General features: G+C 43.1%; 1 protein-coding gene across 6 annotated transcripts; it reads right to left on the bottom strand.

Moving 5' to 3' along the window:
- Positions 1 to 274: 274 nt before the first annotated feature.
- On the bottom strand, positions 275 to 20,919 carry ldb1a (LIM domain binding 1a). Of its 6 annotated transcripts, none has more exons than XM_056395470.1 (12): positions 20,729 to 20,912; positions 17,551 to 17,651; positions 7,619 to 7,721; positions 6,854 to 6,898; positions 6,530 to 6,605; positions 5,451 to 5,553; positions 4,936 to 5,108; positions 4,720 to 4,842; positions 4,536 to 4,613; positions 4,287 to 4,410; positions 3,949 to 4,097; positions 275 to 2,043 (listed from the first exon to the last, which is right to left on the bottom strand). In XM_056395470.1, exons 2-12 carry the CDS (start codon positions 17,576 to 17,578, stop codon positions 1,990 to 1,992), a joined length of 1,056 nt encoding a protein of 351 aa, XP_056251445.1. In that variant the 5' UTR covers positions 17,579 to 17,651; positions 20,729 to 20,912; the 3' UTR covers positions 275 to 1,989. The 6 variants fall into 6 exon arrangements, with proteins under 6 accessions (XP_056251445.1, XP_056251446.1, XP_056251441.1 ...); XM_056395471.1 differs by having other exon boundaries at positions 3,955 to 4,097; positions 20,729 to 20,903; XM_056395466.1 differs by lacking the exon at positions 275 to 2,043 and adding an exon at positions 2,050 to 2,926 and having other exon boundaries at positions 20,729 to 20,919.
- Positions 20,920 to 21,222: the final 303 nt, after the last annotated feature.

Genomic DNA, 21,222 nt, shown 5'->3' with positions numbered 1-21,222 from the left:
GCGCTCTGAGAGACCCCTGCTGGGAGAGTCGGCAAATTGCTATCCAGTATCTGTCAGCAGGGGATCTGGGATTTTGGTAAAGTGTTTTCATTTTATAGTATGTATGTAAACAGGGAACCCTGACACAGCCGCTTAAGGTCAGGTCCAGTGAGTCCTTTATGCAGGATAGTCAGAATAGTTCACCATTAATGAAATATCACCTTTCACTTATTTTTCACTTTAACTGTATCTGAAAAATATCCATCAAATACAAAACCATAAAAAGAAAAAAAAATATGATTGATAGGTACATTTTATTAAATCTCATTAAAGGTTGCGCCATTGTGGCACATTCCCAGCATCTGAAGAGCTCGAGGATCACCATAAACTTGAGCAACTTCAGAGAAAAAAAAAAAAAAAAAGGACAACTAAGAGGTTAACGTTTTCTCTAAATGTGGTTATTTATTGGTTTTCAGTGCATCTGACAAGTTTTCAGATAGACCAGAAACCTACAACAGCAGAGAATGGCTATTAAATATCTCTTTACTGTGAACATACTGAACATTTGTAATAAACAGGTCAGAATGACCTGGGAGCCGCATGTCAAAGAACAAAAGTAATGGAATGACCTCTATTAGCATTAACTGACTCAGCAGCCCCACAAACTCCTCCATATATTATCATGAGTATTGTACAGGTGGGTGGGACCTAAACAGAATGTCAGTACATAGAAAAATAAATACAGTTTGCTAAAATGAGGGCAAAATTCTTTTATCAGTGATTGTACCATTAAAAATCACGTTTAAAAAAACTTTAAGAGGCTTTTCATCTCTTTACATTAGATTGAGTTTCTCATAGTTCTAGGGAGGAATACATAGAATAACTTTTACAGAAATTACTAGCTAAAAATATACAAGCACAGACACAAACATGAGGAGTAAAGCCAACAAAATGATTCTTCATAAAACATAAAACAGCGCAGTGTAATCAATATCTAAAGAATCTTTACATGTAGCTCCTTGGTCTGCAGCTTTCTTAATTGTGATTAAAAACATTTCTGGGAAACTTAAGTTAATACAAAAGTCTTTTTTTTTTCTTATTTTACAATCCTGTCAAAACTTGTTTTTAAAATATTTTGAGTAGCAAATTTGAGAAGTTTTCTGTTCTCTGAATAGAGGACCCCCAGATAGAGATTTCAAGACAACGCAAACAGTTCTGCAATGACAAGACAACAGATCCAAACCAGGCGCTGGATGGTAATTTAGTGGGTAAACTGGTTTCCAGTGTGCTGCTTTGGACTCGCATCAAACAAGATGTAGTACAGTATTAAAACACTAGCCTTGTTCTCCCCCAGCCTGTTTTCTAGCACTGAAGCCAATGGACCTGATGACAGTGTGATGTCTGACACAGATGGATGACATTATATCGAGCATAGACTTACATGAAAGTTATTACCATCACAATAAGAATGATCTAACAGCAATACCTATACATTAATATACTGCAGGTTTCAGATGTTTTACAGTTCTTACATTAGCAATAATAGAAAAGAAAAAAAATACAACGTCAATTCATAAGAAAAATAGATTGGAGTTAAGAGTGGAAAACAGTGCAAAGAATATTCTGGGGTGTTTTTGTTTGCTTGCTTGTCTGTTTATTTTTTAGAAATTGTTTACAAAAATAAAAAAAAAACTCAAAACAAGTCTAAAACATAGAAAATGAAAACACACTTCTGTAGCGTCTGGTGCTCTGGTCCAGACATGCTGCGTACCACCTCTCTCCAGTACCTCAATGCTTTATGTTGTAGGTGTAGGTGAGGGTATGGGTGTGTGTGTGTGTGTGTGTGTGTGTGTGTGTGTGGTGTGTGTGTGTGTGTGTGTGTGTGTGGGTGTGCTAGTGTGTGCACTTGTCTGGGTGTGTGCATGTGTGTGTGTGTGTGTGTGTGTGTGTGTGTGTGCGTGTGTATGTGTGTGTGTGTGTGTGTGTGTTTAAGATTTAACGTAGTGGTTCTCAACTCCGGTCCTCAAGCTCCGGCACTGTACAGGTTTTTGTTCCAACCAGGTCCTACAAAAACAAATAATTGAGTTTTTAAAAACCGAACGTTGAATTTTGATACTAAGAGTGCACACAGTTTTCTGCAGCCTGCAAAAAAATAAGTTAAGCATTTCTTCCCTGTGAAATGAGCACAACAGAAACAACGAGGTGCGTCGTCAAGGAAAACGCACGCCTGAGAGACCCGAGGTTGGAACAAGAACCCACTGACATGGTCGCCATGGCGAGCACTCGGACATCAGGACACGCCAGAACTTTGGCCCAAACACTGTGGTGAGCGATGATGGGGGGGATAAACACACACGCACACACACCGCCACCCCGCCAGCCTCACCACACATCTAAGAGGACTGACTGGAGCCGAGCAGACAAGGGCCAAGGCTGAGCACCACTGGTCATGTGCAACAATGTGAGGGAGCGAGAGTGGGATTCTACTGACCCTGTCCTTCATGTGACAGCAAAGAGCTCTATCAGTCCATCAGCTATCATCCCTTTCCCTGATCACTCTCCTTTTGTCTTAAAAATAACATAACGGAACAAAACAAAAAAATTCATTGAACACAAGTGCTCGAGGCCACCCTCCCTGACTCCTCTCGCTAGCGTGTTGGCTCAGGTGGGTCCCAGTAGTTTTTTAAGCAATGAAAAAGGGGCTGACTGGGGCCTCAGCACTCTACTGGGACGACTGGGAGTTGTCGTTCTTGCTCTCCTGACTGGAGGGGGCTTTGTTGTTCCAGGGCGAGTGTGCCCCCAGTGCAGGCGAGCTGTTGAAACTGTCCTCATCCTCCAGGCCATTCGCCCCATCGTACTGCGTGTTCTCCAGCCGCGTGATCAGACGCTCGTCCTCGTCACCAAACTCCCCTCCCATCAGAGTGGGCTCTCCCACCATCATCACGTCCTAAAGGGGACAGCAAGGGCCGGTACATATTATCCCCATAATACAGGGGGGTTCGCGGAATGACTGGCTGCACGGACGGGTTGTAACTGTAACGTTTTTTTTTTTCCTACGGTCTAGATTCGATCAAACTGGGTTCAATTCCAGCTTTACAAATTCATTTTGACTAATGAAATGCACTATAATCGATACTTCAAGCTACGTTTTAGGGACCAAAGGAACCCAAGTGTTAAAATCCTGAGGCATTAGTGTTACCAGGGCATAATCCCTGACAGTTCAGTAGTCCATGTGGCCCTGACACCCTGCCCCTGTTCCAAGAACCAGGGTCGAGGGGCCCTCCCTACTGGCCAGCAGTGGGCATCCCTGATCCTTGAGTGCTGCATCACGGGAGTTGGGGGGGGGTTTCATTCCACCTCGGGTCTCGTTCACTCAATCAAGCAACCAAGTAAGCAAAGACAGCAGTGCTGTGTGACTCGTGTGCTCTGATAGACTTAGAGGTAACTCTACAACCAAAGTTGATACAGCGGATTTAGAGAGAAAACCTAACTGTCCCACTGGAAATCAGAGCAAGGTACCCCTACCCCATAGCCCCAAAATATAGTAACCATTACTTAGAGATGGAGGTCACTTGTGCCCCCTCTATTTAACCCATAAACCTGTGGCCCCAGAGGACCAGGGACTGCCCATCACTGGTTCACATGAGGGGATCTACTTACTAAATCTAATAATCCTCAGTAGAATTATACAAATCAACCCCTACCCCCCACCATCACACCTGAATCCAAACCCCACCTCCAGAAGCTTCCCTAAGCTATCTTTACTCTGACCTGCTGCTATACCTACTCCTTGGCACAGTACCAACCCCAACTACCACCCCCTACGCCCGCAAATAACTTTCTAACCTCCTTGCCTTCCTTTCCAACCCCCCCACCTCCCCACCACCACCACCCTCCATCTCATCCTCCCATGCCTTGCTCAGCTGAACTTGGAGGTGCAGATAGAGGTCAAGCAGATGTAATGCTTACAGGTACCTGGCTGGAGAGTGAAAAGCTGTTGGCTGGACTCTTCTTTTTGCTGTTGCTGTTGTTGTTGCTGCCTCCGCCGGAGCTCACGGTGCTTCCTCCAGACACCTTCCTTTTCCGCCGCTTGTTTGGAGCTTGTCTGGCTGGCTCAGCTACAAATACAGAAAGGGAGAAGAGATATCATGATCGAATATTTCAATCTCTAAAAATCTGTTATTTCTCAGCCCTGTTGAGAAAGTCATGCAACTGCAGCTGGATTTCTATGTGGGTCCTCCATGACTTTATGAATGTAAGGGCCACACGGCTGTAAATGCCCAGGCAATATCAAAAGTGTGTGTTACCTGGAGGGGCTACCATTCTTTGCCACTTTTGGAAGAGGCAGGTCTTCAGGCAGTCTCTGGGGCTCAAGCTGTAGGTCTTATGCCTGGACATCAACTCTTGCATGGGCTCCAATATCACACATAGCTTTAGGGGAGACAAAGAGAGGAACCACAGAGGCATGAAGTAGCGTTAGCGGATTGTTGAATGTATAGCTGGGGTGAACTGAATGATTAAAAAAGAATAACATTATGACATGGAAATTTGCTTACACGGAGGTAGTTGAGCGTGGAGTTGGACAGCCCACATCTGGTGATATTTTTAGCCAGCTGATCGAGCATCTGGGGATCCTGCATGATTGAGTTAAAAGAGGAGATGAATAATTAAAACGTACAGGATGTGCATTTTGTGTGTGCTTGTGTGTGTGTGTGGTTTTTTTTTGAGTCTGGAACTCACATGCATAGCCAAAATGCTCCTTGGTAAGACCTCTCTGTGTTGTCTGATGCTGAAGTGCCACGTCTTGATCCTCATCATGTCATCGAACATGAACTCTAGGTACAGACGGCCCTCCACACAAACCTTATCCACAGGAGAGAGATCAGAGATCAGGGGTCAGAGGTCATGACGCCAACTACAGGAGCAAAGACTTATTCTGTTTGACATTAACCATACCTGTGTGAACATAGGTTTGCCATTCTGGGTCACCATGGTGCACTGGTCACAGTCGAGAGACACAAAGTTGCTGTGGAAGGACTCCTTTGGGTGCTTCAAAACATAGAACAGCTCAGTGGCGCCCCCTTCAAAAATACTTCGAAAGTAGCGTGGGATCAACGTCCTGCCGATGGCTGCAGACAAAAATGATCCATCAATTAAAATGAATACAAAAAAAATTAAACAGAATCACCCACATTGGGAATGTGGGAGGTTACAGGACCAGGAAGTTTGACACAGCCATAAATAGGGTCAAATCGAAAATAAAGCAGAAAGGACACACATTATGCAACTAACACAATGCTTATTTTACAATTAAATTCTCAAGCACATTTGAAAATTCAAAATATTTAGATAAAAATATATGGAAATTTAAACATGAGATATGGATCACACTGCCTTGACATTACTAATATTAAACTGAAAATACCTGCACCTGAAACTCAACGTTCTTTTTAAAATAAAAAATATCTCACTGTATCGTTTGGGTCCATCTTCCAGACAGAAAGTGATGGTGAGCATGGCGTCATCCTCAAAAAACTCTGTGGTGAAGGCATCCCACCAGAGATTGTCACAGTCCTGAAAGCAGAGGAAGAACGATTACTCTCAGTCTTTCATTCCTATAAATCTGAAAGGAAAATGTTGTGAAAATGGCACCTGAGCCAATTTACTTGATAATCTTAACTTAATAATAATCACAATAAAATAAAACATATCGATCAAGTCTGAAACAGGAAGAAGACAGAATAGATGTTAATGTTCTCCTTGTTAACATGAAACAGTTCTGCTTCAGATTAGGTTTAATAAAACAATCTAAATGGGTCACATGTTAGAAGAAAAAAATACCAGCTTATATTCAACCCTGGTAGGAGTAAATGTCAGTTATCAAAAACAATAGCTGTTGTGTTTGCTACAGACATGTGAGGAAGTTGAGATAAGATAATATAAATAAATTAAAAACACTCTATAATTGCAGGAAAAGGAGAAGCAGAAATTCCTATTTCCTAAAATGTACCACTTATATTACCCTAACCGCTTCTTGCTTTATGATGGTCATCCACACAACATGGGAGGCACGCAAGTGGCCCTGAACGTTTCCTCAAAGAGTATTTGGCATGCAGTTCAATCAAATATCAGATGTTGTGCTTGGTCTTAAATATAACTGCAACTGACATCCCTCCAGTGTAGACAGGTTATAGTGCCTGTATTTGTTCTGGTGTGCAGACTGACATTCACAGCAAAGAAAGGCTCGTAACGGCTACTCAGTTGCGCGCTCAGTTGGCACTCCAATTATGTTTTAGCCTGGTTGATCAGATAATCCTATTAGACTCTGAATGTAAATTAAGTCAGTGAGTTCTCAATCTTAATTTCCCACAAAATCCCTAGCATGGTTAGCTACACAAAAACAGCATCTGGGGGGGAAACATGTCAAGAGTAAGTAGTTCACAGAAGCTGCAGCATGAAGCATGTATTGCAGATGGTAATAACAACCAACTTGAAAATGAAATGAAAATTATTTTACTACACTCTATGTAAATGATGACGTCACTCTCACCTCTGTCCAGTTCTGTAGCCTTTTGTTCAACTCATATATCCTGTAGTCTGTCTGGTTCCCGTACGGTGTGGGTCTCCTGAAACAGAAAACAGCATTCAACACTCCAGAGTTTGAGCTGCTTCAGTGACTTTTCCACACCCGCAGTGCAAACAAATGGTATGAGCCAAGAGCAGGCTCATACTAAAGTTAATCGCAGGTGAATTTAATGCTTACATTTATAACACGAAAAGAGGTATTATACCCAGTATAAATGTTTTATAAATTACTTCCGAGCTAGGGCAAACCACAAATATATGCTCACTATTAAAGCATCAGTGTACTCACCCCATTCCAGGCTCCATGTATGAGGGGGGGTACATGGGTGTAGGCCTAGGAGGGAAAAAAATATAATCAGCAACTATTTTATAAGAAACCAAAGTAAGAACAAGGTTGTGTGCTTTTCATTCTATATGGCAAAGGCATTACATGACATGCCCTTTAAATCTTTCATTTCATTTCAGAGCTGCAAAAGTGCTGCTAAGAGCCAGTTCCTGATCTTACATGACTAACATGGAGTTTCAGGTAAAGATAGAGCAGGGAGGTACAGAAAAACAAGTGAAAATATTCAGCACTCGCAACACACAAGAATACATTTAATAAGAACACTTTTAATTAAGCTATATGTTGCTTCTTCTCCATTTTTGCTATTTTAGGCAACACATTTAAAACCAGCATGTTTCTGTGTAGTCAACTCTCATTTCTTTCAAAGATGGGATGATCACAACAGCCTGATTTGAAAAATATGCTTTGAAACACACCAAAATATTATAAATAATACTACAGTATTACTACAGCCAAAACTTCAATACAGAACATTATTTATAAAAAACAATCAAGATCTCGAAGAGATGTGTTGTATTCCTCTTTAAAAAATATCTAGGTCGAGGCAACAAATTATGAAATTAAGACGCAAGACGTAAAAAGGAGACATCAGAAACGTAATAAATTACATGATTTAATGACTAAATTAATGCAAAAGGTGCCCTAGTTTTAGACATATTTTCCTTTTCACAGAGCATCTCCTGTCCTGACAGTATAACCCAGACCTACCCCACATCTCTGTCCAGCATAGCGCCTGGGTGGAAGGGGGGAAAGCTGCCGCCGTTGGGGGGCTCCTTAGGAGAGTACAGCTTGAATGACTTTGACGAACAGCCTGCACACAACCACAGGGCAGAGGAGGAGGGGGGAAAAAGAGCAGAGATTTAGAGGAGATTTAGATTTAGCTCATTCAAATCACAGCATCATCTAAGTAATCTAATGTGGGATGATTTTGTCGAGATTTACTCAAATAAAAGCATGCTGCCAAAACAATTTCCTGCTGCTTTCATTATCTAATGTATCTTCAATCTGGTAAATGGACAAGAAAACAAATCATCATGGGTGGGTGGGTGGGGGGTGGGGGGCACAGCAATATTTATTAGCCTGCAGAAAATCTGAGAAAACAATCAGTGAAATGGGAGGATACTAGGAGAGGAGATGGTCTGGCATGTTCTTTGTGTTCTTGTACCATCCGTACCATTACAGGGAACCCTCCACATCCAGCCCAATGTGATCCTAACCATGCTGCTCAGTGCTGTGTGTTTCTCCCCCTCTAGTTGCCTCCTCTACCCATCCCCCCACTGGCTACCCTAGCTGTTGTTAACCCTTGTCTGCCCAGATAAGGAATTCACGCTCAAACAATTCAGGGCTCTGAGAAAACATCTATTCTGCATCTCTACTCAATGAGACCTCACACAGACAGCGACTTTGTGTAATGAGGTCTAACCAAAGATATTTTACACACATTCAGACACAGTAGCAGACTAGGATGACTGAGAAAAACAACTCCAAGTAATTTGACCTAGACTGGCCCCCCATAACCACTGTGCAGTTACCCTATTTTTTTAGCACAGATACAGAAAAATATTAAAGTTATCTAGAGGAATTTAACATATGTGATAGTGATACATTCATAACAGGGTAAAGAAATGTTGGATCATACAAGATCCTGACTGTTTCTGTGTATGCCCATTTGATAATGGTGTTTATGCATACGTGTAAATCAGGTATTCCCAACAGGTACTTGAAGGTAACATAATGTTAATTTGTTACTTTGACTTAGTCACAATTTATGCAAAGCAGTCAGTCACTGTCAGCTTGGCATATGAAATGGTGGTTGTAACAAATCAAAACAGACAAGGGGTAGAAACATGGGACTCCCAACAGGGGTCACTTTAATGCAGGATCAAACCTAACTGGGATGTTTTATATATTTTAATCTTTTCACATCACTTTAGGTGAACTGATGGATGCCCCACAGACAGACCAATCCACAAACCGTGGTGGTCACGACAGACACAAATAGAGGGAGAGGGGCACGAGTTGTGGTTAAATATGCCTGTGTGAACTCTTTCGGCTCCTTCAACAACTACAACTCCTCCTTAATTCACTTTCACCCCTTTCTTCAGTATACCCGAGAGAGTCATGGCAGGTCATGTTCTCCTCCTCATTACCATGGGGGCGAACTTGCTCAATGGTTCTCTACGCATTACCTCTGACCTATAGACCCACCCCCCCAACACAGCACCAGCCATTAGCCCCAGACAGCATTCAACCCTATATGATAAGTCTTTGTTCAGTCTGACGCTAATGAACATTGTGCAAAACACAAATTCCACTGCAACAAATAATTCCTCCACAATAAAACTCCTCCACTAAAACTAATCACGATGTCTCCTGTCAAATAAAGATGTATCATATCACCTCTAATATATAATACCTGCATATTCTGAAACAATATGCAAAACTGCTGACAGGCTTATCATTTTCACGACTAATAAACACTAATATACACTCCCACCCAAATAAAGTCAGGTCAACCGAATTTAACCTATCGACACAATATCTGCAGATTACAGGTCCCAGTCAAACAGAAGCATCTATGTAATAACAATTTCACGGGCCAAACATAACATCTTCATGAAAGACAGGATCAGAGAAGCGTCCTGGGTTTAAGTACACATGACAAATACAGATGAATAAGCCTGACTGCAGTCTGAGAGCAAGCTTCATTTAGGAACCTGTGTAAAATCAGATGAGAGCTTCTGATGCACGACTGCTCATAAGTTAACTTTAAATAAATTAAACTGGTGCACTTTAGTCCGCCCAAACTGTTCATTGCGAACAATAGAGCTGCATCCAGGGGCTGGCCCTCAGCCAGTAAAACATCCAAAGCAATGTGCAAAGCCTCCCAACATACTTGCTCTGCTTATTGGCCTCTGCTTATGGCTCGATGTGTGGACATGCACCGTGGACATTTAAAAGTAAGCCAGTGTTTATTTTACCATACAGGACCGGGCGTAAACTGAACCCAAGGGCCGCATTCGTTAACCGTTTGCGGAGGACGGATGCCATTGCTAAGCTATTAACCTAGTTGCTAAACAACCGTTATCAGCGCCGTCCACTACTAATTTCCCGTGCTTGTTTACGAACAGTTTTCAGCGGTTTATTTTGAACCAGTGGTGCTGCAAAAGTAGAGCGGCTGTAAGTTTGAGTTACCTGCAGAGAAAGGTCCACCGAAACGCGGTGTTGCTCAACACCTCCGCTCGGTGTTTCTAGCCAGCTAGCCTCGGTGCTAGCCGGAGCGGCTGGATGGGGAAAGCTCCAGCGCCGGCCGCTAATAATGCAGTCCTACGATCCCAAACAAGACGGCAAGCGACGGTAAGTAAAACGCTCCCGCTAGTTCCCTTGGTTCCAGTCAATTTGCAACCCCCGACTATATGTTTTAAATATCATTTGTATGGAGGACAGTGCTACCTATCTACTACTACTACAGGACCCTTTGTTCCTGCCAGCCGAGACACGAACAAACAAAGGCCCCGCCTCCTCAGAGCTCCTCCGCCCATCCCGACACACAGACCGGGACAAACACGGGCCTACCTCCCTGACATGGGCCCCTAGTTTGTCTTGTTCAGGACCCGGTGTCCCCCAAAGTGATACAAGGTGGGTCCCAACTGTGAGGAACAGTTAACAGCTATCAGCCTATTCAACATACATATTGGATAGACAAATATTATTTTACAGTCTGAGAGCATCATACTCTGGTGTGTATCAGCTTGTTCCAGCTCTTCATTGAAGTTATATGATGTTTACACTGTGTTAAATATTCAAAACCAAATGGCTTCATGTTTTTGTCACAGCATCATTCTACGAAATGCAACTACACCTGACATATTAGGTAGTTTCGACACTTAGAGATCTTCACTATAATTCATTTGTTTGTTGGGTTTGAACAGACAGTGTTTATAATGAGTGACCCTAGTAGCCCTTTGTTTTTTCATTGAAGCAAGTATTAGACAGACATGATACCCGTAAATTCAAACTATAACTCTATACTCTACTCTGCTCTATAATTTATGACCTATTTTAAATACAGTCTTAAAATGTCATTGTGCATAATAAAGTTGGGCCCCACCCCTGTCTGTTAGGAGGGAAGACTGCCATAAATCTAAACATGAAGCCCTTTCAAGGCTTCTACCATGTCACATTAAATATCAACTTAACAGAAACTCTGGGACCTACAAGGCCCATTCACAGGACTGACTTGTTCCCCAGGTTCAGTATTATTTATTTAAGTGCTGCATTGGATGTGATGCCCCTCAGACATGAAATGATCTTCAGTCATCCCTCAGCCTGGAATTACTTACAACTTTGGGTCAGTTTAAATCTGTACATACATACAATACTTCCTCCAGGATATGTAACATTTATCTTATGTTGTCTTGGACAAAAACTGTCAGGATTATATCCTGTGAAATCTGCAGTATGTGAGAATATTTTTCCAACTTGGTGCATTTATGAAGCTTTTTTATGACAGGGGCTTTGAACCTTATTCAGTCTATAATAATCAGTGACGGTGAATAAGGGGATAGTGAAATTATTTTGCTAGGGATGCTGGGACTATGTGAACTAGCACTGGTCATCTTGTAAGTTACAGTTTGTCCTGACATTAACTATCACAAAATTAAAAAGATTTTGCCTTGACTGACCCTTTATTAAATCCATCGAGTGTAACTCAGGCGTTCTGTTTACACTGTTCAGTAAATCTGTGATACTGACTTGTTACCTAAATATGCTGTTTAATTCAAGCCAACTTTGTAAAGCTTCATGAAAAATGATTCCCTTCACTGATGACTCAAATCCTTTAGACCACAGTCTTGAGCCTGTCGTAGCCCGAGATTATGTAAGGGTATAATCTGCAGCCTCACTTTTAATCAATAACCACTCTAATGTTTACAAGCAAATATATTTGAAGTGGTCTCAAAGTGCATTTCAAGCTCAATTTGTTGAGGCTTTCACTTGAGCCACCAGTCAGCTTGTAGAATTATATAAGCCAGGAGCGCAGATGAGAGAAGTAAAGCGATGCATTTCATTGAGAGAGTAAACACATCTGACCCACACCAGTCACTCTTAATGCACAAACCACACGTCAGGCACAGAGCAGCACATCAGCTTCAGCTTGTGTTCACCGCTCAGATTGAAGGAGACAATGCCACAAAAATATCTAGTGTGAATTGTGAGCTACATCATAATGAAAAATTAAACAATCCATCTAACTGCTTGGACCTGGAGTTTCATGTTGTAACGACACCGGTGGAATATATTTCCTCCAGTGTTTTAATGTTGTCAGTCTTTTCTTGTTACTACGATGTTGTCCAGCAAATCTAATATTTTCCATCAAATTGTGGAAAAAGATGCAACTCAAAATCTCTTTCTAGGTAAAGTATTGGTGGTCCAATCAAGACATCTGCCTTTATGGTTATCACAGAAAATAAATAATTAAACAGTTACAGGGGAAATAAAAAGAAAGCATTTTGTTATAACACGAGCCCAGATCTAGGAGCCCAGATCTTGTAGGAAACAGTGATTCCCCAGTCTGCTGTCTGTTCATGTCTGTTCAGTGCTGATGGACTGACACATGGAGACATGATAGAACAGCATCTCCCTCTGCTGGCAAACGCTGCGAACATCTTCCTCATGCTTCAGAGCAGAACAGAGAAGAATCCAACAGAATGAACTTCCAGGAGTTTAGTCACGACTAATATAGCTTTTTTTTTTTCATTTTAAATTATATAATCTCTCATTTTTATCATGCAGTTAGATCTTTAGCTTTATTTGCCTATTCCATGATTATAACAATCAATAACCTTTACATCCATAATAGTTCTTATGTTTTAAGACAGAGAATGAAGTCTGCATAATCTGCATTAGTATTATTACATGAAACTAATAAAGATGGATCAAAATGAAGTGTTGATTATATGGCACAAGATATGTGATATACTTCATGCATTACAGTGGGAGTGTTTCTCTTCTGAGAAGTGAATCCGGTTTCATTTGTATTCACTAAGAGTCACATTTAGTACACACATGCACAGAGTACCTGACAAGCAGGGCTGGTAGGCAGTGATAACACTAAAGGCTGAATCAGAATATGGCAGTCATATACACGAGAGCTAAGTCCTATTTTAGTCACCAGAAAGCTGGTCTTGTACTACACAAGATCTGATGTACCCACTTGTATTAATAGATCTCGGGCCCGTTGCGTAGCATTCCCACTGAAATGCCTTTCACGCATTGTCATTTAAATTAATAATGTGGTCTATATAACTGAAAAATAGAAAAGGGCTCGGATTTTTAATTATTTGGTCCATTACTCAAATGCTGGTACAGTTAGACAACTTTTACACTTGGAAAAAATCAACCAAAAAAAAACCAAAACCTTCAGACATACTGTGTGCACGCAGACTTATGACAGTGAGATTGAAGAAAATCTGAAGAGAGAGCTGGTGAACAGCATGTTCAGATCCCTGTTGCCGCTTTTCTAGACGCCACAGTGGAAGCACAAACCTGTCAGGGAAACTGTTGTGACACCTGACTGGTAGTGATAGCAACACAGCGGCAGACAGAACTAACGCAGGCTGCACCCAGAGGATGCTTCTGTGGCTTGACAGGAGGAAGTTAAACAGCATGTGTTCAAGATAAATTGAAGGATAACCAAAGAAAGCTAGTGTGTGAATGTCAGTTCGACGGTTGACGATGTGGACATTTGCAATGACAGATGTCACTGGTTTGAATCCAGACAGAATTAGCCAATCCCTAAGGTATACGCCATAAAGGATTGTTGTTGTAGATCGACAGATAGGATCTCGTGCAGTTTAAACTGTGGGTTCGGGCAGTGAACCTCATTTATAAAACTGTCATTTTTACTGCTTCTCTTGTTGTGCTAACATCCAGGGAACGAAATGACGTGTCCTGCAAAAAATGTCTCAGCAAAACCTCTATAATGTGTCTGTGTAAACCCACCATAAAATGAAATTTACAATTGTATCCTTATCATCCTGCACAACTCAGCTTTAATGTCTCCTCTTAAACTAAACAACAGAGAGACAGACTGTAGTCATGATGTTATTTAGAGACTAATCTTGGAGCTGCTCCACAGATAATGAATAATGGAACAGCTATGACACAGCACTTGATTTTACCAGAATATGGACACTTTATCTAACCCACAACATGATGGCCTACATTCAGATAATGCTTATTTTAATGTCACCTCTCAAACACAAATTCCATAAACCCCACGAGTCACCTCCAAACAAATGAACCAACTCCACAAACTGCACCTCCACCTGCAGACATCATCTATTTACTCCTAATGCTCTGACTTTATTGTCCAGAAATCCCCTTAATAGAAGCAAAAATGTCAACATGATTTGCATATTCTTCATCAAATCCAGTGGGTACCATTCATGGTCTGTTTGCACAGTTCATCTTTGACACCAACCAGTAGCCCAAACAAGCAAGATACATTTATTTAATCATCTAATGATGGTTTATATTTACACAACAATCCTGAGCTTTAAACAGCCTTGAAGCCACATACACAGGTGGCACAGAAATACAGCACGCAGCTTTCAAACAACTCTGCGGCTGTCCTCACACCGTTTGTTTTCAGCAGAGCTCTGTTTCAATCTGAGCACTGTTACTGTCACGTTCTACCTCAGTATCAGACCTGCTTTTATGTTTAAAGACTCTGTAACTTGCACGTCTCTCACAAATAAAGGTGCGCTTTGATAGAAAATCCTTCTCTTCTTTTTTCCTTCCCACGCATTTAGTTTTCTCCCCATCCTCCCCCTGTGTGGCACATGCCAGCTTTCCTCTGCCATCCTGTCGGCCTGCAGCAGATGTGACATCACTACAGCTCGTCTCCACTCCGCGACCCCCCCCCTTCCCTCCCCTCCACCCACACCCCCCCTCACCCTCATCTCTCTGACTCCCCAGCATCTCTGTCTCCCACGCATTCCTTCTTTCTCTCTGCCTCTGCACACACAGCCATTTTGATCTAGCAAACAAGATCTGAGAGACTCACTAGTGTAGAGAGAGGAGGGGACGAGGAGAAGGGAAGAAGTGAAGAATTGAGGAGGAAAAGAAAGAGAGGCACAGGCTTTCAGTGCAGTGAGATAAAGCTGAGGCAGTCGTGTTGTTGTGTAACGGTAATCAAAAAAAAAAAAAAAAGAAAAAAAAAAGCCCTGGCTGTTTGGCTGCCATTTTGGCTCTGCTTTAAGCCACTTTTCTCCAATCAGGAGCCATGTGACTTTCTGCATGAGGTAACAGCACTGTTACTGCAAAAGGCAGTGAACGACGGATGAGGGAGTGACAGAGAGGGAAAGAGAGGGCGAAAGAGGAAGAAGGGGAGAGAGTGAGATGAGGAAGGCAGAAACAGGAGGGAGGGGTTAGAATGAGATGGGTGAGAGACGGAGAGAGTGGTGAGCGGAGGGGAGTGCATGGTTGAGTGGGTACATGTGAAAATGGAGGGGGGGGGTATCTTCAGCTCACAGGCAATCTATTTTTACCATTTAGTCTGAACAAAGGATGTGATTGGCTCCACTGTGTTAGGACGGATCTCCTTCATGCGGGGAACAAAGCCCTAAAAAGGCTGATTCACAGCAAAGTCACAACAACAGCAGGATGTCACAGGGTTGTCAATGAACCAGACAGACAGGAGAAGTCTGTTCCTTATTATGGCTCACATTCTCTCACATGCAGGCAGACATGCAAATACGCTCAGATCATAGTCCTTTATTCAATAATATTCTGGCTCAATGACAAAACAAAGATGACCAGGACCAGGTGAAAGGAGAAAGTGATGTTAGAATAAGAGCGGCTTTGTTTTTACAAGGCCGAAACACACACAAAGGATGGGGAGGATCTTCCATCCACCATCATGCAAGAATGTAAACAAACCAGCTTTCAAATATAATGATTTACAGCGCGCACACACACAGGGGGAGAGAAACTGCGAACCTGTGTTGATCAATGTTGCTGTGGTTATCTGAGAGATCCACCAGCCTAAACTTGTCCCAGCAGGATCCTCGTGAAGGTGTGTGTGCTGTAGTGTATGTAGTGTACGTGCATGGTGTATTATTTGGACGCATGCCTGCATGTGCAAAACCTTCGTGTGCGTTTGAATGTTGGTGCAAAACATGCACATGGTGGACCTCGTTCTTGGTGCATCTTTCAAAAACATGTGGATGTCATTAAAAAGTTTCTGCTCCACAGTTAAAGTCCGTCAACAGAGGGAGCGAAGGAGGCAGAGATACTGGAAAACTACAGGAGAGAGTAAGGAGTGATCAGAGAGGAGACCATCAAGCAGAGGCCTCTCTAATATTATTCCATCTGATAGCTGACTACCAATGAATCAGAGCAGCCCCATTAAAATGATACTGACACCCTAATTCAATCTGCTCTCTCTGAGATCCCCCCGAGCAGATGCTACGATTCAATTTCTGTCTGTTACTCGCTCCCTTGTGTTGCACAGAGCCCGTCCCCTGGCAGTGCGAGGCTTTTTCACTGTGTGCAAGGCAACTGTCTCTGTAGCCCGCCTGCTCTCACTGGGGGTACCGTTAAAGAGAAATTGCTCCAAAGTCACAAAGGGCCGAACACTCTATGGGAGAGAACAGATTATAGGATCTACTTGATAAAAACTGCCCCAAAACGTTTTGCGTCGCCAAAGACTGATGTGCAGACAGACTCAGACAATACTAGATATCCTTCCTCTACAGTAGCAGAGCGTGGATACATTGTACCAATAAGAAGCCATTAACAATGGCAGTAAATCATACTTTATGCAGCCGTTATTTAAAGCTCAAGAGATCAAGAATCTTGATTCCAGGAAAAGCCAAGCCAAGCGTAACAACTGCGTGAAAAACGAAAATATGCAGGAATGCAAAATGCAAAGTCACAATGACAAAGAGCTGTCTATTATCCAAACAGCAGCTTAACTCTAAGCAAATTCAACTCTCAGTTAAATCTTCTTAAGTACCCTCATCAGTGATTTGAACTCATCAAGAGAGACCTTTAAACCATTTTGCTGTGAGTAAATTAAACTACTTTTGCGTCATAGAGTTCCAGGACAAATATGAACAACAGTTCCAATGACAGCAAGCGATTATTTCTACCAGCTCTTCTAGACATATATGAGCACAAATAATCAAGAAGCAGACATGCAGTTGGCAGATAAAGCTGAGAAAAAGAGTCAAAAAGAGGGAAAAGAGTCAGCAAGTCAAGTACTTATTGATATCTCAGTGTCTCTGTACGTGGCAAAACTCAAAGAGCCATTGATCTGCTGCACAGCAAGCTAGCGTGACTGAGAGGGTCTGCTGAACAACTTAATCCTAAAGTGTGGTAGCCTCAGTCTATAACCTTGTTTTAGGACATGTGTTGAAAGTGTAGCATGGCTTCACCATCACACACATGCATGCACACACAGACTCACACAGCTTGACGCTGGCCCTAGGCGGCTTTGCAGCACTTTTACATAAGTCATCTTTCTGACAGCACCACTGAGCACAGACACGGAGGAGGAAAGAGGAAAAAGGGAGAAGAGAGACGGAGAGGGAAAGAGAGAGAGAGAGAGAGAGAGGGAGAGAGTCGGCACTCACCGGGACAAGCACAACCTCCAACAGACATCTTCTCACATGTTGGGCTCTGCTCTGAACGAAACAGCTGCACTCAGTCCACACGCTGCTCGCATGGGCCAACTCTGAGGAAAACAACACAGACAGGGGGGTGGAGTGATAAGAGGGAGTGGTACAAAGCAGGACATGTACACCACAACTACACTCCTCTCTCTCGCTCTCTCTCTCTCTCTGTCAGAGGCAGGAAGTTGGCAGTGGTGCTCTAGCTGCATCATTAATAGGCATATTGCAACACAAGTGGGAGGGAAAATGAGAGAGCAGTGAAATAGGAAGAAAGAGCCTTAACGGTATGTGAGACTGGAGTAAGTAATATGGATTGGAGGCAAAGGTGTGTGTGTGTGTGTGTGTGTGTGCGTGTGTGTGTGTGTGCGTGTGTGTGTGTGTGTGTGTGTGTGTGTGAGAGAGAGAGAGAGAGAGAGAGAGAGAGAGAGAGAGAGAAAGGCAGAATGCAAGAGGGAGGCAATTAGAGCAAAGGAGAGGAAAAAGAGAAAATGCACAAGGTGTGTGTGCGGCTGTGATGCATCGTCTATTTTTGCCCGTTGCTGCTGTGGGAGATAAACATACTCAGTAGGTGCCCAGAGGCAGAGGGTCAGTACTGCCAAACATACACACACACACACACACACTCACTCACTCACACACCCTGCCTCGTGTATGACAGATTTCCATCTCTCTTTCTGTCTCACTCTCTCACCCCTTCCTTCTGTTTTTCTGCTGCAGAGAGAAGACTGGTGTTAATCACTACAGACAGTATCGATTAAAAATGCAAAGCCCACCTGGAGCGAAGGGACACTGGAGACCCATGGGAGGCAGGAACAGCGAGCACGTACCAACACGCACACGCTCACAACCAACAGGAGCTGCATGTAAACAGTACGACTCGACTACAGACTGTTTGCCCAGCAGCCTCTGCCTCTTCTCTCTCTTTTTCTACTCTTTTCTTGCTTTTTAATCTTCCTTCACTCTGTCAATTTAATCTCCTCACCCTGTTGATATTACCTTGACCTTTCTGCAGCTTGATGTGGCTTGATGTGATTTTGTTTCATTTCCTTTCCCCTCGTCCACGTCTGTGGTTTCCCCTTCCCGTTCATCCCATAACTTCTCTTGGCTCGAGCGTGCCTGTTCTCCGAGGCCAATAATCTCATAATCTCACACTTCACTACACCGACACACGAGCACATAACTGACTCCCGTGAGCTGGATGTCTTTGTTGCTCATGATCCTGTCAGATGGATGACAGACTGAGTTATTGTGACTGAATACAAGAAAAAAGAAAAATGGAAAATGTTTAAAGGAAAAACAACCTCAGTCTTAACTGACAGACAAAATACAAAGACGCACACACAGTGTGGTCTAGTATAGACAGATTGTAGAGTAGCCCAACAAAATAGAAATTAGAATTTAATCAAAAAATATATTCACAAATTGAATTCATGTTGCAATTGAGAGTCTACTAAACCGTCTAAACCGTTAGCTAAAAAGTCATGGAAACATAGTTCAAATAATAGTTAATAAAAAGTAGTGAATAAATAAATAAACTGTTGAAGTAGTTCGATAAAAGAAATTGGAAAATGTGAAAGAAAATAAGAACTAAAAGTAGTGAATAAATTACTGAAATGGTTGAAAACTTATGGTTCAATTGTGGAATTAAGAAGCTAAAAGTTCTAGATAAATGGGTAAAATTAAATCCAGCTTCTGTCAATCTGTACAAAAAATAGTTGTAACCACATCCACTCTTATATGAATAATGGTGAAATATATTTTTCACATGACAGATGTTTGTTATGATGGATTCTGTCAGTGAAGTGGTTCATCTGATGGGGCTGTGAGGGAACATCAAACACAAAAAGGTCGAGAACCAGTGGTCCGGTATATCACTCCATATTACACTCCATCTCCTGCACTACGGCAGCCCTCCTCCCCAAGTGAGTTGAAGCCCAGTTTAACAAACCTCAGATCCCTGTTTTCTGTCACTCACAACCAATATACCAACAAAAGACAAACAACTGTCTCCACTGAAACGAAAGCTGACGGGGCACATTCCCCACACACCAGCGCACTGGCAGAGGCATCACATTTAAATGTCATAAACGGTGTCAGACACTGTTCTCAGGACCGAGACACAATGAACAACCCCGCGGGCCTCCTCTTCTTTTTCCCCTTACTTGTCTTCTCCCCCCCTCCCTCTTTTCATTTCCCCTTCACTCACACACATATACACGCGCACACACACACACACACACACACACACACGCGCACACTTTTTTGTCTCTTGTCTGTTTCAACAAGGTCCGTCTCTTTCCGAGTCCTCTCATCTCTCGCTGCTATTCTGTCACCATTTGGTCCTTTGTACGCCTTGTAGGTCACGATCTACGGGTTTGACATTTACAGAAGATTGTGCTACTGTAAAATGGACAACTCTGAACAAAGGCAGATATGAGAGACAGAGAGCGGCAACCCAACAAGAGAGAGAGAAAAAAAGAAGAGATTAAAGCGAGAGAGAAGAAATCAAGGAGGGGTGCGTGAATGTGATTTGGGAAATGGCTTCTGTTTCCAGGAGCGATCAGGCTTTGAAGCTGAGCACTTCACCACTGACTGCACTGTCAGGCGTGCTCTCTCTCTCTCTCTCTCTCTGTCTCTCTCTCCCTCTCTCTCTCTCTGTCTCAGTCACTCTCCTCTCTTCCTCTCACTCTCCTACTCTTTGCAGATACAGAGATTCCCGCTCTGTCAACACATCCACACATCGCTCAAAAAGCTCTCTGAGAATAATGAAGTTCCCCCTCCGTTCACCTCCTTCCCTCCACACTGTGGGAACACTCAGCAGCAGCAGTTCCATAACACTGTGTGACAGTCAGCAAAGTGCCTGCACACAGATGCACTGACTGCCTTGCACTCTCAGGCACACATCTCCTCAACACTTGCTCACATGCACTGACAACCCTGTTTTTTCCCCCTAAAATTCCTAAAAGGCTCCTGGTGTCATAGTTGTTATCTCAGGTGAGGTCATGCCATCAATGCTTACCTCTCAGCCTTTTGTCTTTGCAGCTGTTTTGCGACCCCCCCCCCCCTTTCCTTTTCTCTTCTCCACACTCTCTCTCACAGACAAACACTCTTAAACAACCACCTCCATCTCACTGCTTACCTTTGTCTTCCTCTTTCCTCTGCGCCCACGCTCGCTCGAAAAAGTCCGCCTGGGTCAGCCACGCAGAGGAAACCAAGCTGGGCCAGCAGAGAGAGAGAGAGAGAGAGAGAGAGTGATGAGCAGATGCAGATAGGAGACACAAATGGAGGGGGGGGATCTAGCAGTGTGCAAATTGGATGATGAGAAGGAAGGAAGGAGGGAGGGAAGGAAGGAAGGAAAGAGGTGGTGGAGGAGGAGGAGGAGGAGGAGGAAGGGAAGGAGGAGGAGGAGGGGAAAAGGGGAGGGGGGGGCAGCTCTCAGCTGCACTGGTATGAATATGACGCAGAGGCAGCAGCCAGAGCCACTTCTCCTCTCCTCTTCTCTCCTCTCCTCTCCTCTCCTCTCCTCTCTAGCCCCATCCCTCCATGCCCACCGAGAGAGAGGAGAGAGGGGGAGAGAGGGCACTGTATCCATGGCAACGGCAGAGCAGCGGTAGGTAGCAGTTAGGGAGTGTG

Source organism: Seriola aureovittata, chromosome 14, assembly GCF_021018895.1.
Source record: "Seriola aureovittata isolate HTS-2021-v1 ecotype China chromosome 14, ASM2101889v1, whole genome shotgun sequence".
In the NCBI taxonomy this organism is placed as follows: domain Eukaryota; kingdom Metazoa; phylum Chordata; class Actinopteri; order Carangiformes; family Carangidae; genus Seriola; species Seriola aureovittata.
This window is presented reverse-complemented; position numbering and strand designations above follow the sequence as displayed.

What these genes read in the sequence shown, in the direction of transcription:
- ldb1a (XM_056395466.1), bottom strand. Translation starts at nt 17,578, where the DNA reads ATGTCTGTTGGAGGTTGTGCTTGTCCCG. An exon ending in GGCTACAGAACTGGACAGAG is followed by an intron (nt 5,554 to 6,529) that starts GTGAGAGTGACG and finishes CTCTGCTTTCAG; the next exon opens with GACTGTGACAATCTCTGGTG. An exon ending in GCAAACCTATGTTCACACAG is followed by an intron (nt 4,843 to 4,935) that starts GTATGGTTAATG and finishes CCTGTGGATAAG; the next exon opens with GTTTGTGTGGAGGGCCGTCT.